The 14,000-nt window shown below is 42.7% G+C and overlaps 1 protein-coding gene across 2 annotated transcripts in view; it reads left to right on the top strand.

Moving 5' to 3' along the window:
* Window positions 1-14,000, top strand: part of BMPER (BMP binding endothelial regulator) — a 246,117-nt gene that overhangs the window by 168,820 nt on the left and 63,297 nt on the right. For both annotated transcript variants that reach the window (XM_047763268.1, XM_047763267.1), the window contains exon 13: window positions 6,101-6,437. In XM_047763268.1, the coding sequence (XP_047619224.1) occupies window positions 6,101-6,437 (337 nt within the window). The remainder of the gene's footprint in view (window positions 1-6,100; window positions 6,438-14,000) is intronic.

The raw sequence follows: 14,000 nt of genomic DNA, 5'->3' as shown, positions 1-14,000 counted from the left end.
TAACATGATTTCAGTGAGAAATGTTAACTATTAATGTATTGGAACATTTTTTTACAGAAGGAAAGACTTCCATTCTTTACCTTGAAAGTGGTAGATGTGAAACGCTGTAGTCATTCCCCTTTGGAGGGATTAGTTCACCCCATAAAATTCAGACGCCTGTTGTTGTATTCAGATGATGGGCCATGCTGCCCACATGGGCCTCACCTTAGCCCTTTGAAGGAAGCAACTGTTTGGCTTTATGTAAAATGTACACAAAACGACCATTATAACCCCAGACCAATTAGAAGCACCTTGCTTATCTGTTTGCAAGCCAGCTGAATTCTATGGATTCTACCAACATGGAAATTATGAGTCACGCACCACCCAGCTCGCAAAGGGATTCTGGATAGTCCCAGATGACTAACGGTCGAGGAGGTTCCACACACTTCATGTCGCAGCTGGCAATGCCGTGTGGAATAAGTGGACTCTTTGTAAGGATTTCACATGGTGGAAATGAGCAAAAGGATGAGCCACTAAGAAAGTAGCAATAGATCATAAATACCATAATTAGATTAGTGAAGGTGCCTCTTCTGGGCCTTGAACTCAGTTGTAAAATTTCTTTTATTTTCTCATCTCTTTTGCCACGATGGAAGTAATTTATGGGGCACCTTTAACACCCTGCTTCACGTAGCACATGAAGCGTACGTGCTTTCTGCTGCCCAGGAAAGGACTGTATTTCTCTGGGCACTAAACTTGTTTTGAGAGTCTCCTTTAAATGGAACAATTCCATTTCCAGACAATGGTCTTTTCCACTCTGGTCTACCAATCTCAGTTTGCACTACCCCTAAGGGATATTTTCTCTTTATTACCTATTGATTGTCTATCTAAAATATCACAGTATATCCTTTGAGTGTTTTTCCTCTCTCTATATATTTTTTTTCTCCTAAGCTCATGTGATCGAAGGATACTTGCTTCAGAATTGCAGCTTAAATCAAGCCTGCAGCTGGAGGATGGGAGATGGAGGGGGCTGACTCTGTCCCTGTGGTTTATAGATTCAGCACTTGATGATGGAATCGTTTGGCAGAGGAGCACAGGTGGCTGTGTAGCTTCGGTGGACTCAGGCTGTCACTGCTTACCTAGTAACAATTGGGGTCATATGGAAGGCACAGAGCAAGGCTTAGTAGCTTGGAAAGTACTGTTCACCCCCATCACGCCCCCTCATCCCCAACTCTCGGCACTTGGGGGATCATTTAAAAATGTTTCTTTTCTGCCATCTGTTCATTTCATCAACTCCACCTGAAAGAGTTATTTCAGATCCACCTGAAGCACTAACATGTGGGAGTGTGGCTTTTTTTTTTTTTTTAACCTTAGAACATCAGCTGCTTTTATTGATCTTTTTTTTTGCAAAACAGCCTCATTGAGATATAATTTACATACCATAAATGTTACCAATTTAAAATGTATAATCAATGAATTTTATTATATTTATACTTGTACAGCCATCATCTCGACCTAAGTTTGAAACATTTCTATCACCTTAAAAAGAAACTTCACATCCATATACGGCCATTCTCCTTTCCCATCCCCAGCCCCAGATTAGCACTAATCTACTTTCTACTTCTATAGATTTGCCCCCCCCCCTTTTTTGATATTTAACATAAATGGAATCATACAGTATATGGTTTCCTGTGACTGGCTTTTTTCAGTGAGAATAATGGTTTTGTAGTTGATCCATGTAGTAGCATCTATCGATACTTCATTCTTTTATTTTTTAAACCAAATAATTTTCCACTGTATGACTAAACCATATTTTGTTTATCCACTTACCAGTTGATGAACATTTAGGGTATTTCCACTTTTTGAATATTATGCAAAATGCTGCCATGAACATTTGTGTTCAAGTCTCTGTATGGTCATCTATTTTCAGTGTTCCTGATGATCTTAGGGAGATTGAACTCAAGCATCTCAAAGAAGGAAGTTAGGCTGTGTGAAGTTGGGCTCAGGCTTACCCATTCCTGCTGAGTTGGGGAGAGGCAGTGTCCCCAGTCCCAGCTAGGTACTGTGGCTTTTTATTTTACTTTTGGTAGAGCTCTATACTTGACAAACCTGGGGAAAAAATAAATAAATCTCTCTCTATCTATCTATTATCTATCTATCTATCCCCTCCCATCTTTGGTGTAAATTCTGAACAGAAAAAACTATCTTTTTTTTTTTGCTACTTAGAGCCACACCCACGGCCTATGGAAGTTCCCAGGCTAGGGGTGGAATTGGAGCTACAGCTGATGGCCTATGCCACAGCCACAGCAATGCGGGATCTGAACTGCGTCTGTGACCTATACCACAGCTCACAGCAACACTGGATCCCTGACCCACTGAGCAAGGCCGGGGATCGAACCTGCATCCTCATGGATACTAGTCGGATTTGTTACCACTGAGCCACACCAGGAACTCCAAAAACCTATCCATTTTTAAACATCACTGTAGTATGACTACAGATTCTGCACCTTGTCTCTTTTAAAAGTGGACTGCCGCAAAAGCAACACTAACAACCAAAAAAACAAAACAGAGCAGAACAAACAAAAGCAACCACAAAATAAAAGAACAACAACTCCCCCCACCAAAAAAACCTCATTCCAAACCCCCCCCCCCCCCCCCCGAACAAGTGGTCTGGAGCCAGGTCACACACTTGACGGGCGAAAAACAGGTTGGTAAAACATTCACTGATGAGAAGGGAAAATTGGAAGGCTCCTCATACAGTGGAAGGAATGTGGCCTCTGCTGGCATCCCAGATGAGACATGTGCTTCAGCTTTGGCCTCTGGCTGCCAGTTATTTCTACCAATTTCCCATGCAAAGAATTGGGAAACTCATCCCAGCTGCTGAAGGGACTAGCCCAACCCCCACCCACCCCAAACACTTCCACCATGTTTTCATCTCAAATGCCTATTTCAAATATCTTTTGGATGAGCAGTTTTTTTTTTTTCATTTATAACTTACTCCTTTTTTTTTTTTTTTTGGCCTGTCACTGCTATAATTTACTTTGTATGGATTTTACTCACATAGAGAGTAAAAATAATTGTGCAGGCACACACATACGCATATATATGATACAGCAATACACACATCCAGAGTCGAACGTCACACTTCCACAATATGAAGCTTAGTATTATTGCATAAAAATCCTTGTTAATGTAATAATAACAAAGAAAAGAGGAGGAAAAAAGAGAGTGAAGTACAAATTATTCTCTTACTTTGGGGATCATGTTTCATGAAAGAGATGTCAAGAATCTTGAGAAGGGTTTATTAATAACAGTAGGTCTGCATCTTCCCAAGCATCCATGGACCACCAGTCCATCGCAAAAAAAAAAAAAAAAAAAAAAAGAAAGAAAAAGAATTGGCTTGTTCACTGTGAGTTGAATTCGCAAGAACTCAGGTGCCCAAAGTCTCAAATTTATTATATCATTGCCAGTGGTTTTGCTGGAGTGCCTTTGGCTGTAAATTCTCAACCAATGTGGCACTTGGAAGAATAGCATTTGCCTTGCTGTCTAGGAAAGAGATTTGTAGTTTGGAAATTTTTGCAATGTGGAAAATTTTTGGAATTATGCTATAAACGTTAGAGTGTTGTATGGAATTGATTTTCTCCCCTCATTTCTCTGGCTGGGCAGCTGCTTGGTTACAGTCTTATGAGGTCAAGTTTCTTCTTTACCTTAGAGAGTGTTTTACAAATCATATTATAGTTTGCTTGTCTTTTTTCAAAATGTTATTTCAGTGTCTTAACTAGCATGAAATTCACAAATTTCTTTGGCTTTTCAGACTTGTTGTATCAGTTTACAGGGTAATTCATTCATTTAGTGAGTATATACTATGTGCCAGACGATACATTCAGTGATGTGGTGAGAGGAAATCGAAATCATTTTATACGACAGTGCTGTTTGTCAGAATTGACCCCATCTTCTCTGAGGTCCACACAGGAGGTCAGTTTGGTGTGTGGGTGGCCTAGCAGTGTGTCCTTGCTTGGATCACCTTGTCTCATCACTGCCTTCTCTTCACCCAGTTACTCCCAAGAGCGATGTTTTCATGTCCTTCTTTTCTGCCTTTCACCCAATTCTATTTAAGTGCTTTTTGGAACCAAGCTTCCTCTCCCAACCGAGAAATCTTCTCTACCATTTGCCTTGGACCGAGAATGCTTCCATTCCTTTCATTTACCGTACAGCGATTTTCCTGTGAGTCTTTATATTTATTTCTTGAGAAGTCCAGTTTTAGACCACTGGTTCATTCTACCAGTAACTCTCCCTAAAGCAGATCTGTAACTCTTTCCTGTGGCAGTTGTATGGCCTACTCACAGGAATGCTGTTTGGCCAGGCTTCTCTCCCTTTGGACCTTGTCCAAGGGAATATTGGCTTAGGGAATATTAGCTTTAGCATCTTACTTCTGGGCGTTTCTTTCTGATCTTACATCACTCATGATGTCCCCTTCTGCCAATTTTCTCCTCAGACGAGGTCCATTCTGTCCCTTCCCACCCCTTTCTCCTTTTTCATTACCACCTTATCCCCCACCTTCTGAGCATCTTGCGAATACTTGCTCATCCGAATACTTTAGGAACAAAGGTAAAGTCTTCTAAAGAGAGTCTTGTTGCTCTCTCCGGAGGCTCAGAACAGACTAAATCAAAGACTAGGTGTTGTCAGAAACCCAAGAGGGTAAGATGAAAAATACACAGCTGGAGAAACTTTCTCTTTTTCTGTTAAAAGGGGCTTTCTCTGTGGGCTGTCACTCTAGGGAGATAGCGATACTGAGTAAAGAATAGTCACAGGGCAGACGTGCACCCTGACCTGTTGTAGAGCTTCTCTTGGTGCTCATGCCACAGGACTGGTACCTAGTCCATGCATTCACTGGGGGGGGCTTGGGCCCTGCCAGGATATTACCAGGAGAACAGCAAGAAAAGCGTCCAATGCGTACTTGAGACATAAAGAAAGACTGACCAGAATTGTCCTTTGCTCTGTGTTGAACCTCAAAAGGTTTTCCATGAAACCCTCTCCTTTGTCTCATGAGCAGTATCTTCACATACAGTATCAGGATGGATATGAGAACATTTCTTCTTGACCTTCTGGTCAGACTGATCTTTGCTGTGCAACAGCAGAACCTGGTTGTCCAACATGTGACATGGAAATTCCACTATTTAGCTGGGTCATTAGCTGGAGTAAATAACTGGAAGCTTTGGGCTAGCAGGTCTGGAGAAATATGAGTGTTCTCAGGCAAATCCTCCAACTGTTTAGATGGTCACTTCTGCAAACCAAGAGAGAACTACATTCTCTACCTTCTGGAGTGAAGATCGTTTATTTGGTGAACGAGACAGTCCTGTCCTGCTGATTCGGTCCAGCAAGCACATGAGGAACTCTGGCCCTTGGCCTGATAGCCTCCAGTGCCTAGTCAAATGTTGAAGCTTGCAATCAGCCCGCACATGGAGACCCCAGCCGAGGGCTCATAGCCTAGGGCTCATAAGGCAGCCCTAGGAAGCATGGATCAAACAGCCATGTGTGTCTCAGAGATGATGTACAATTATGAAGGAGCAAACATTTTCATTTATGTGTGTTGTCCTTTGAAGAGGATGTTTTCAGGAGCAATATGTTTATTACTCTAATACTTCCACTGTAGCAGATAATTTGGAAATTTTCCTTTGGTATAAGGAGATGGGGGATTTGGGGGTAAGGAAAAAAATAACATTAGGAAACTATCACCTTTGTTACCTTTCCATTTCTACATTGTCGTAGTCATTGGATCAATGAAAACATGATTTGGACCACTACAGTTACTCTGGAAAAGGACATAAATATAAACCCTGGAGTAACGTGGTCAGTGAGTAGTCATCTACAAGTCAAGCCAGTGGGTACATAAGATGTCATTATAGGAGCACACTTTATACATTCAAAAAGCCCTAAGCCCATGTAAGTGATTTGTGTAATATCACACAGTGTTCAGTGTGGCGAGATTAAAAGGTAATCAAGAATTTGGTCAGAGCCTTAGGGTTCCTATTAAAGGGTGGTCACATGTACTGCATGAAGATCTACACACTTGGGAATTATTGGTGGATTCAAGAGTGGTTGATTCTCTTCCCCTTTCCTCTAGGTTTGGAAATATCCTGGGATGGAGACAGTTTTGTAGAAGTCATGGCTGCCCCCCATCTCAGGGGCAAACTCTGTGGCCTTTGTGGCAACTACAATGGACATAAACGTGATGACTTAATTGGTGGAGACGGAAACTTCAAGTTTGATGTGGATGACTTTGCTGAGTCCTGGAGGGTAGAGTCCAATGAGTTCTGCAACAGACCCCAGAGAAAACCAGTGCCTGAACTGTGTCAAGGGACAGTGAGGGTAAAGCTTCGAGCCCATCGGGAGTGCCAGAAACTCAAATCCTGGGAGTTCCAGACCTGCCACTCAACTGTGGACTATGCCACTTTCTATCGGTAAGTACAGTGCTTTGGGGAATGGGCTGGGGTTGCAGACCAAGGGTGGGCTTGACCTTGGAACAGAGAATACTAGCTCCCTCGATGTACAAAACAGGGGTCCCCAAAGCTCAGTGTAAACACCCCGACTTCTTTCTTGTCTTGAAACTGACCTCATTTTGATTCAGCTCCTCATTATGTCCCAACTTAGGAAATTGCAGGGAGTATTTCAGATCTCTCTTCTATAAGTGATTCTGTTTTTATGCCTGCGTGTTCACAGGGAAGCTAGTGACACTCTAGTCTTTTCCAGGTGCTAGTTTGATTCTAAGGTTGAGGAGTGCTTCCCAAATTCTGGCCACACATGCAGTGGTATAGGGCTGAGGTGGAAACCTCAAATCACTCCAGCTGCCTGTGGGTATTTGAGTGAGCTTGGTTATTCTAGGTCTGAGAAAGAGTTCAACAAGCCTTTCTCATTGTCTAACCCCAAACAAACCTGCACAAGGCAGGGATGTAAGGATTCCTTCCAACTCTGAGACTTTGTGTCCAGAGTCAGAGGAGAGTAAAAACACGGCTTAAGGATGCGGGAAGCTCTCTCATTAAGACTAGGGATTCCGTAACCTTTTAAAATTCTGATTAAGGCCTTGCCACACCAAGCAACTGGTTACAGCTTGGATTTGACTTCCGTGCTGCAAGGTTGCATTTGTGAGTTGATAAGTTTGGCCTGGTTGTACTTCCGTTTACTACGCAATTCCAGGGGTTCGAGAGCTATGACTGTCTATAACTTTAACCACCATGGGTGTGGGAGGAAACATGAGACGAACTCAGCCCCAAAAGGCCTCGTTTAAGTGATTTGCCTGTGCCTCTTAAAATGAGCAAACTCCTGTGGTCTGAAGCCACAGAGAAGTTATTTTTACTCTTTAATTGCCACCAGTTTATTTCCCCTAGTTCTCGTTAAATGTGATCGTTTTCTTTTTTATTTGATCTTTGCACATAAAAGATAAATTTCTATAAAGGCAGCTCAAAGTGGGGTGGAAAAAGAACTGTCCCTGTCATCACAAATCCCCAAACATGGCTGCATCTGCCAAACCATTTGGCTCCAACTCATTTGTTTAGTTCCTTCAAGCTATTTTCCGGTTATAATTTGAACTCTCTGGGTTCCCTTCTTTCTCCTCCCTGCACCACCCCCTAGATTGACCTCGCCCATGTCTAATGAAATTGAAAGATCTTAAAGTAGCACTCTGGAGTGAGTTAAGCACCTGGACAGACAAGCCAAGCTTCCTTTGGAATCTAAATACCCATCATGGGAAAGTCTGATGGGAAGCAGTAGAGCACAGCAGTGAAGAACTTTGTGGTTTCCTAGAGCTAAACATTCAGCCTAGCTTTACAACGTTGAACAATTATTTAAGCTCTCTAAGCCTTAGCTTGCTTATCTGCAAAGTGGGGGTAATAAAATCAGAGTTGCCATTCTGATTCAGTGAGATTATGAATGTAAATGCATGTGCTCAACCCAGTGTCCACGCAGACGTGTTCAATAATTGCTGGCCATTGGTGTATCTTCTACCCTTAATTAAATGATTAACAAGGGAAGGCCTCTTGTGGAAGCTCCCCTGCCTCAGTTGTGGATTTGGATTGGACCCTTCTCTGTCTAAAGTAGAACAGAAAGGCTGTACTTCTCCCAGGACCCCAGCGGTCTACACCTTTGGTTTTCATCCCATTTCAAAGGGATGTGTTGAAAGCAAAAACTGGAGAGCAGGCCTGCAGAGATTCATCCCTTTTTTTTCAGATTTCTATTTCTTTTCTCTTTGGTGATTTATTTTGTATTATGATTCCTGGACTGCAAACAGGAATATGATGAGCACCTTGGCAGAAGTCGTGAGAAACGACTTTGACATGAACAGAAAGAATCAGAATTGTTAGGTGGCCAGGCAGATGCTTGCCTTCTGCTCTTGAACATTGTTGCTACAGCGGCATAACTGGGGGTCACTGTGCAAGGGACCTGATGAAGTTCGGGGAGCTTATGAGAGCGCTCTTGGATCGAGTTAGATAAAGTCTCCCTGAGAAACAATTTAAAAATGAACCACTTCTCTTTGGTGACATTGAAGGGAATCCTCTAAGTGGGATTGCATTACAAGCCTTTAAAAAGTTGTTTCTGTCTCATAAGAATAATATATGTTCGTTGTATGACATTTAAAGAACATTAAAAACAATAAAGCAGAAAATAGCGATCACCTGATATTCCACAATATAAATTCTTGTCTGTATATTTTATGTCATTGGTGGAATTTCTCAAATGAAAATTTCAGTCATGACCAGGCCTGTGATCTTTTTATGAGTCAATCTAGGACTAAAGAGATTCAGCTTGACATGGTCATGGAAGGTCATATATAAATCGTATATGAATTTTATTCCCTCCGTTTTCCCCTTATCCTCCAAAGAACTATCTGTACTTTCCTTTAGGACAAAGGAATAGAGATGCATAATGCAACCTTCCAAATACCCCTGTGTTTGTAAACTTAGAGAAGGGAGAGAATAAAGGAGGTATTTCTCTGAAGAAATGTTGCCTCTCTGGGGTTTCCTTAATTATATGAAAAGATCCACGGGGAAAATTCTGTTAGAACTGTGAGATAGCTCTTCTTTTAAGATCAAACAAAATAATAATTCTGATTTCTCCAAATCAGAGTTTACTTTTGAGATGTCTAGGATTTAGAGTTCTTGGTCTCTTACCCAGTACAGAAATTTTAATAGTAAACTGTCCATTGCCTAAAAATTTTGCAAATGAATACGAAATGACTACATAAGCCAAGACTTTTTTTTTTTTTTCTCTTTTGGGAAACTTTTTAAGTTTTGCTCATTTTTTTCTTCACAAATCAGTTCCACCCATCATGGCCTTGTTTGGCGTAAAAATGTGGTATTTAATTAAAGCCTTCGTGATCAGCCAAATTTGCCTTCATTAGCTTATTGAATATGTTTGGGTGCAAAATAATTTAATTATGAATCACATACAATTTTTAACTGGCTGCATTGCTAATGTGTCTTAAGTCCTAGAGTTGCTAATTGATTTGTCCTCAAATTAGATAATCTCCTTTCCAAATGTTTTGCATTAGTCCTCGATGGTGTGGAGACATTTCTGGTAGCAAGGGAGGAAATATACTGTGGAAAAATTAATGTGAAATCATTTGAATTGCATTTGGATTCAAATGTAGGCTCCCCAAGAGGAAACTGTTGAGTCTTTGGATCACTTTTCTCATTATTTCTTTTCACCTCCCTCTCCCAGCCTCACGTTGCCTTCTCCATCTGTATCTTGCCTGCCACCTGGGAAATTCAGGGGGAATAGGCAGCCCCCCACCGCACAGCCTCCCTGGTAGTCCTCAGCAGCCAGTATCGAATCCACTGCCCACCCTACTTAGGCCACAGCCATGGCAGCGTGGGGACAGAGGGCAGCCAGGAGCTGGGCTGGGCTGTGTGGGTGACGATGGGGAGAGAGGAGACCCCATATGCCTTGGGCAAGTGAATGAAACACTAGCAACAGGCTTCTTCCCTAACTCAGACCCAAATCTTGGATGAAATAGTTGCAAGTGGGTGAAACCTGCCGGTAAAGCAGGCCTCTTTGGTCACGGCAGGCCCACATCTCAGAGAAGCCAGGAAAACGAATGTGATGCGCAGTGAAGCCCAGGCATTTGTAGACCACAGTCAGCTCAGCATGGTTTTCCTCTCTGCACTCCCCTTCATGGGGTATAATTCACCGGAGCAAAAAGTCTGTTCACTTGTTCGAATTGGGAAAGTGTCTGGGGATTCCCAGTCTAGGAAATGTTCTTTTCTTTCCATGCAGTGGTTTTTACAGCTGTAAGGAATTGAAGTGCGGCCAGAGGATTCACAGATGTGTCCTTCGTGCTGAGGTCCTGGGAGGTAGATGGTGGGAGGCTGTGCAGGAGAACGTTGGAACTCCGACAGCACAACGGTGTTGGATATACTGGCGCCCCGGGACTGCCAGTGGCTCCCTTCCAGGGGGAAGTCACAGCCTTTGTGGATGACCCACTTTGTGTTTTCATATAAAGAAAACCAATCATTTATTATAAAGCAAGAGGAGAGCTCCAGGCAAGGAGTACAGACTGTGTGTGTGTGAGTGTGTAAGAGAAAATCATATAAAGCTAACTGTTATTCTACAATTAAAATCAAGCCAATATCCCCTTGCTTCAAAAAAGAACATGCTTGGAACATTTCTGTTTACATCTTTGAACAACTTATTGGCATTGGAACTAGAGTCCTAAATCAAAAGAGTTGTTCGTTTTAAAGTATGCCTGCCTTTTTGTTTTCTCTTTGGCAAACTCAGCTTTTAAGATGAGCCGTCACTCTGAATCTGTGATAACGGTGACACCAGGTGGCAGTAGACACCTCAGTTGTACCACTGACCAGACTTCAGTCCTTCCAAGTGCACCCTTAAAGTTCCCAATGTGTTCCCTACTCAGAAGAATATCCTTTTTAAAAAAAAGTCTGCCCTAGGCTACTCAGTCACGGTATCTGACACTGGAATGCATGTTCTTGTCTCTGCCTCCATGTCTTTCCCCCGCCGGAGGTACCCTCAGTTTTACAGGGATTTAAGCTGATGGCACAGCTAAGTTTCATCCGAGGCCTTTGTAAATGTTCTTTCTTTGGTTTCTTAGATATGCTGATTATGTTCAGCCTTATTTAGCACATATACTATATTGAACTTTAATTGTCTCTCGCCAATGTTGGGTTTTTGTTTTTGTTTTTGTTTTTTTTTTGGTTAGGTAGTTTTTGTTTTTTTTTTTTCTTTTTCCTGTTATAGTTGATTTACATTGTTCTGTCAATTTCTGCTGTACAGCAAAGTGACCCAGATATATATATATATATTTTTTCTTTTTTTCCCATTATTCTCCCATCGTGTTTCATCACAAGTACTTAGATATAGTTCCCTGTGCTACACAGCAGGATCTCATTGCTCACCCACTCCAAATGCAATAGTTTGCATCTACTAACCCCAAACTCCCAGTCCATCCTACTCCCTCGCCCTCCCCCTCGGCAACCACGAAGTCAGGGATGGGGAATGTCTTTTCCACCTGTCTATTTCACCCAGTGTCACCCCTGGAAGGTCTGCTTTCAGGAAATGTATCTTAGCTCCCTTCCCAGCCTCTCTGTCATCCTGATCCTCTCTGATCTCCTTGTAACTTCTACCCCCAATGTCAGGTCCATCTTAGGTTTTTTTTCCCCACCCTCATTATACACTTATACTCAGAATGTGCACATATCTCTGTCCCTTCAAAGAATAGACTAGTCAGAGGAAGCAGGGCCTCTGGTCCACCTTTGATGCTGCAGGAACTATCAGCTCTTCTTACTGCATGAGTCTCCGACCGTGACTGCCAGTGGCAGCCTCTGAATCTCAGAATCCACTTCTGCTACTCACAATTCAATTGTAAGCCACTTGGACCTCCTAGATCTTCTGTCCCTTCTATCTATAGTTGGATATTATTTGACCTTGCCATCTTCTTGTGTGGTATTTTGATCTATAGATGTTTCTGCATTGACCTCTTGCAGTTGGTCCTAGGATCTCAAATCAGCCTCCTCATGGAGACACAGCTGACCTCCAATTGAATGGTCTTGCTGAAGCCAACTGGCCCTCTTTCCTGGCATTGCTCAGCATTATCACCAGGAAGTCACATTCCTTCTGCTTTGTCACTGGTCCTGAGCCGTCTGCCAGTTTGGAACCAAAGCTTTGTTGTGGTTTCCCATCCAACTCTCATTCGTTCTCTTTCACTTCAGCCACAGGTACATTCTTCTTTGTTTGATCCACCAAAGTAACCCGAGAGAAAAGCCTTAATTTGCCTTCTAACTGCCTGAATTTCAGCTCAGAGAAGTTCTTCCTGGTTAGTGTAAGTTTCTTGGCCAAAGCAGAAAAAAAAAAAAAAAAAAAGACGTGAATGCACTTGGAAAGGTACAAGGATACTTGGGCTATGATTTTATCCAAGTCGAAAATTCTCTCATGTTTAATTTTTTCATATCAAAAAGAGACAAACACTGTCCTTTAAAGAAGAAACAAAGAAAACTGTACCTATCTTACCAGGTAGGTTAACCTTTGAGGAGACCTTAGGTTGACTGTCCACTTAGCCAACTAGGAAATTAGAGGGAGCACTGTCTGCCCAAGACCACCCTCACTTCTGATGCCACCATCTTGGACATGTTCTCAAATCCACCCTCAGGGTCAGCGATTTTCTAGAAGGACTCACAGAACTCACTGAATGATGTTACACTCCTGTTTTTTATAGGAAGCACCTACGGATTAAAATCAGAAGAGATGCAAAGGGCAGAGTCCAGGAGAGGTCCCAGCATGGAGCTTCCACTGTATTGTCCATGGAGTCATGGACTGGCATTGACCCTTCTTAGTCACAGTGTGTGACACTACTCATGGGTTATTTCACCCAATCAAGGAAGTTCACCTGAGCCTTGGTGTCCAGAGTTTTTATTAGGACTCAAGGACCTGCTGCCTGCATGGCCGACCTTCAGCCTCTCCCAGAGGTCATGGTAATCTCTGGCCCTGTTATCCTGTGGCCCAAAACCCTCATTCATACAGCACATTGTTAGAGTGTCTCATGGCCAAAGTGTCCCACAAAAAAGGACACTCCTACAGGGCAGGCCATTCTAGGGGGCTGAAGATCGTTCTCTCGGAGCTAAAGGTCAAGGCCACGCTCTCTTTGGGTCAGGTTAATTCTTCACTACACAACCTGTCTGGCTCAAGGTGAAGTGTAATTTCAATTTGATTTTAATTTTAGCTTTGAATTTATTTTCATCATACACTTCCTGGAATCCTGCAGTGTGTCTCCTCAGAAAATTACATTCTGGATTGCAATTAGACGGGGCTTTTGAATACAGATTTGAATGAATGTCATTGTAGCAGGGAAAATACTAATTATTTTGTAGCATCTCTCTCAGCTGCTTCAGGGACTTTGATTACTCCTTAGTAAGCAGGAGGAAGTCTGGTGTAGTTTTATTATATTTTCATTATTGATGGGTTTAAAGCCCTTTCTATCTATAAGAGCGACCTGAGTGGTGGCTGATACTAGTAATATTTTCCTCGTGTCACTATTGCCCTAACGGGAGCACCAAGAAGTGACGGGACACCCCACTCCACTCCACCCCACCCCTACTCGCCCCATCCAGTGGAACCTGAGAGACCCGAGACCAGGTATCCTGTCAGGTGTGAGACAGGTGTGACAGGACACCTGGTCTCGGGTCTCTGTCAGAGAACTTGGCAAGAGCCACCATGGCTGTTCTCAGGGTCCATCGCTGTCCACTCAGGATTTTAGATATCCTGCTTCTGCCATGAGCTTTTGGAGGAGGGTTTCATTAGTTATTTAATTCACCCCTTTTACAACTTTGGCCTATGCCCCTGCTGTGTGACCCTGTTGTGTGCCAGGTAATGCTGTGGGTGTGATGATCTGGGACTGGACAAGAGAGACAAAAGCTCTTCCTTCAGGCAAACTCATAGAGGGCTATAAATAAGAAGCAAGGTCATTGCCGATTGTGAGAAGAACAATGGGGGAAAGAGTGTGATATGGCAGGGTTGGCCCC

The sequence above is a fragment of the Phacochoerus africanus genome, chromosome 16 (assembly GCF_016906955.1).
Source record: "Phacochoerus africanus isolate WHEZ1 chromosome 16, ROS_Pafr_v1, whole genome shotgun sequence".
Taxonomy (NCBI): domain Eukaryota; kingdom Metazoa; phylum Chordata; class Mammalia; order Artiodactyla; family Suidae; genus Phacochoerus; species Phacochoerus africanus.
This window is presented reverse-complemented; position numbering and strand designations above follow the sequence as displayed.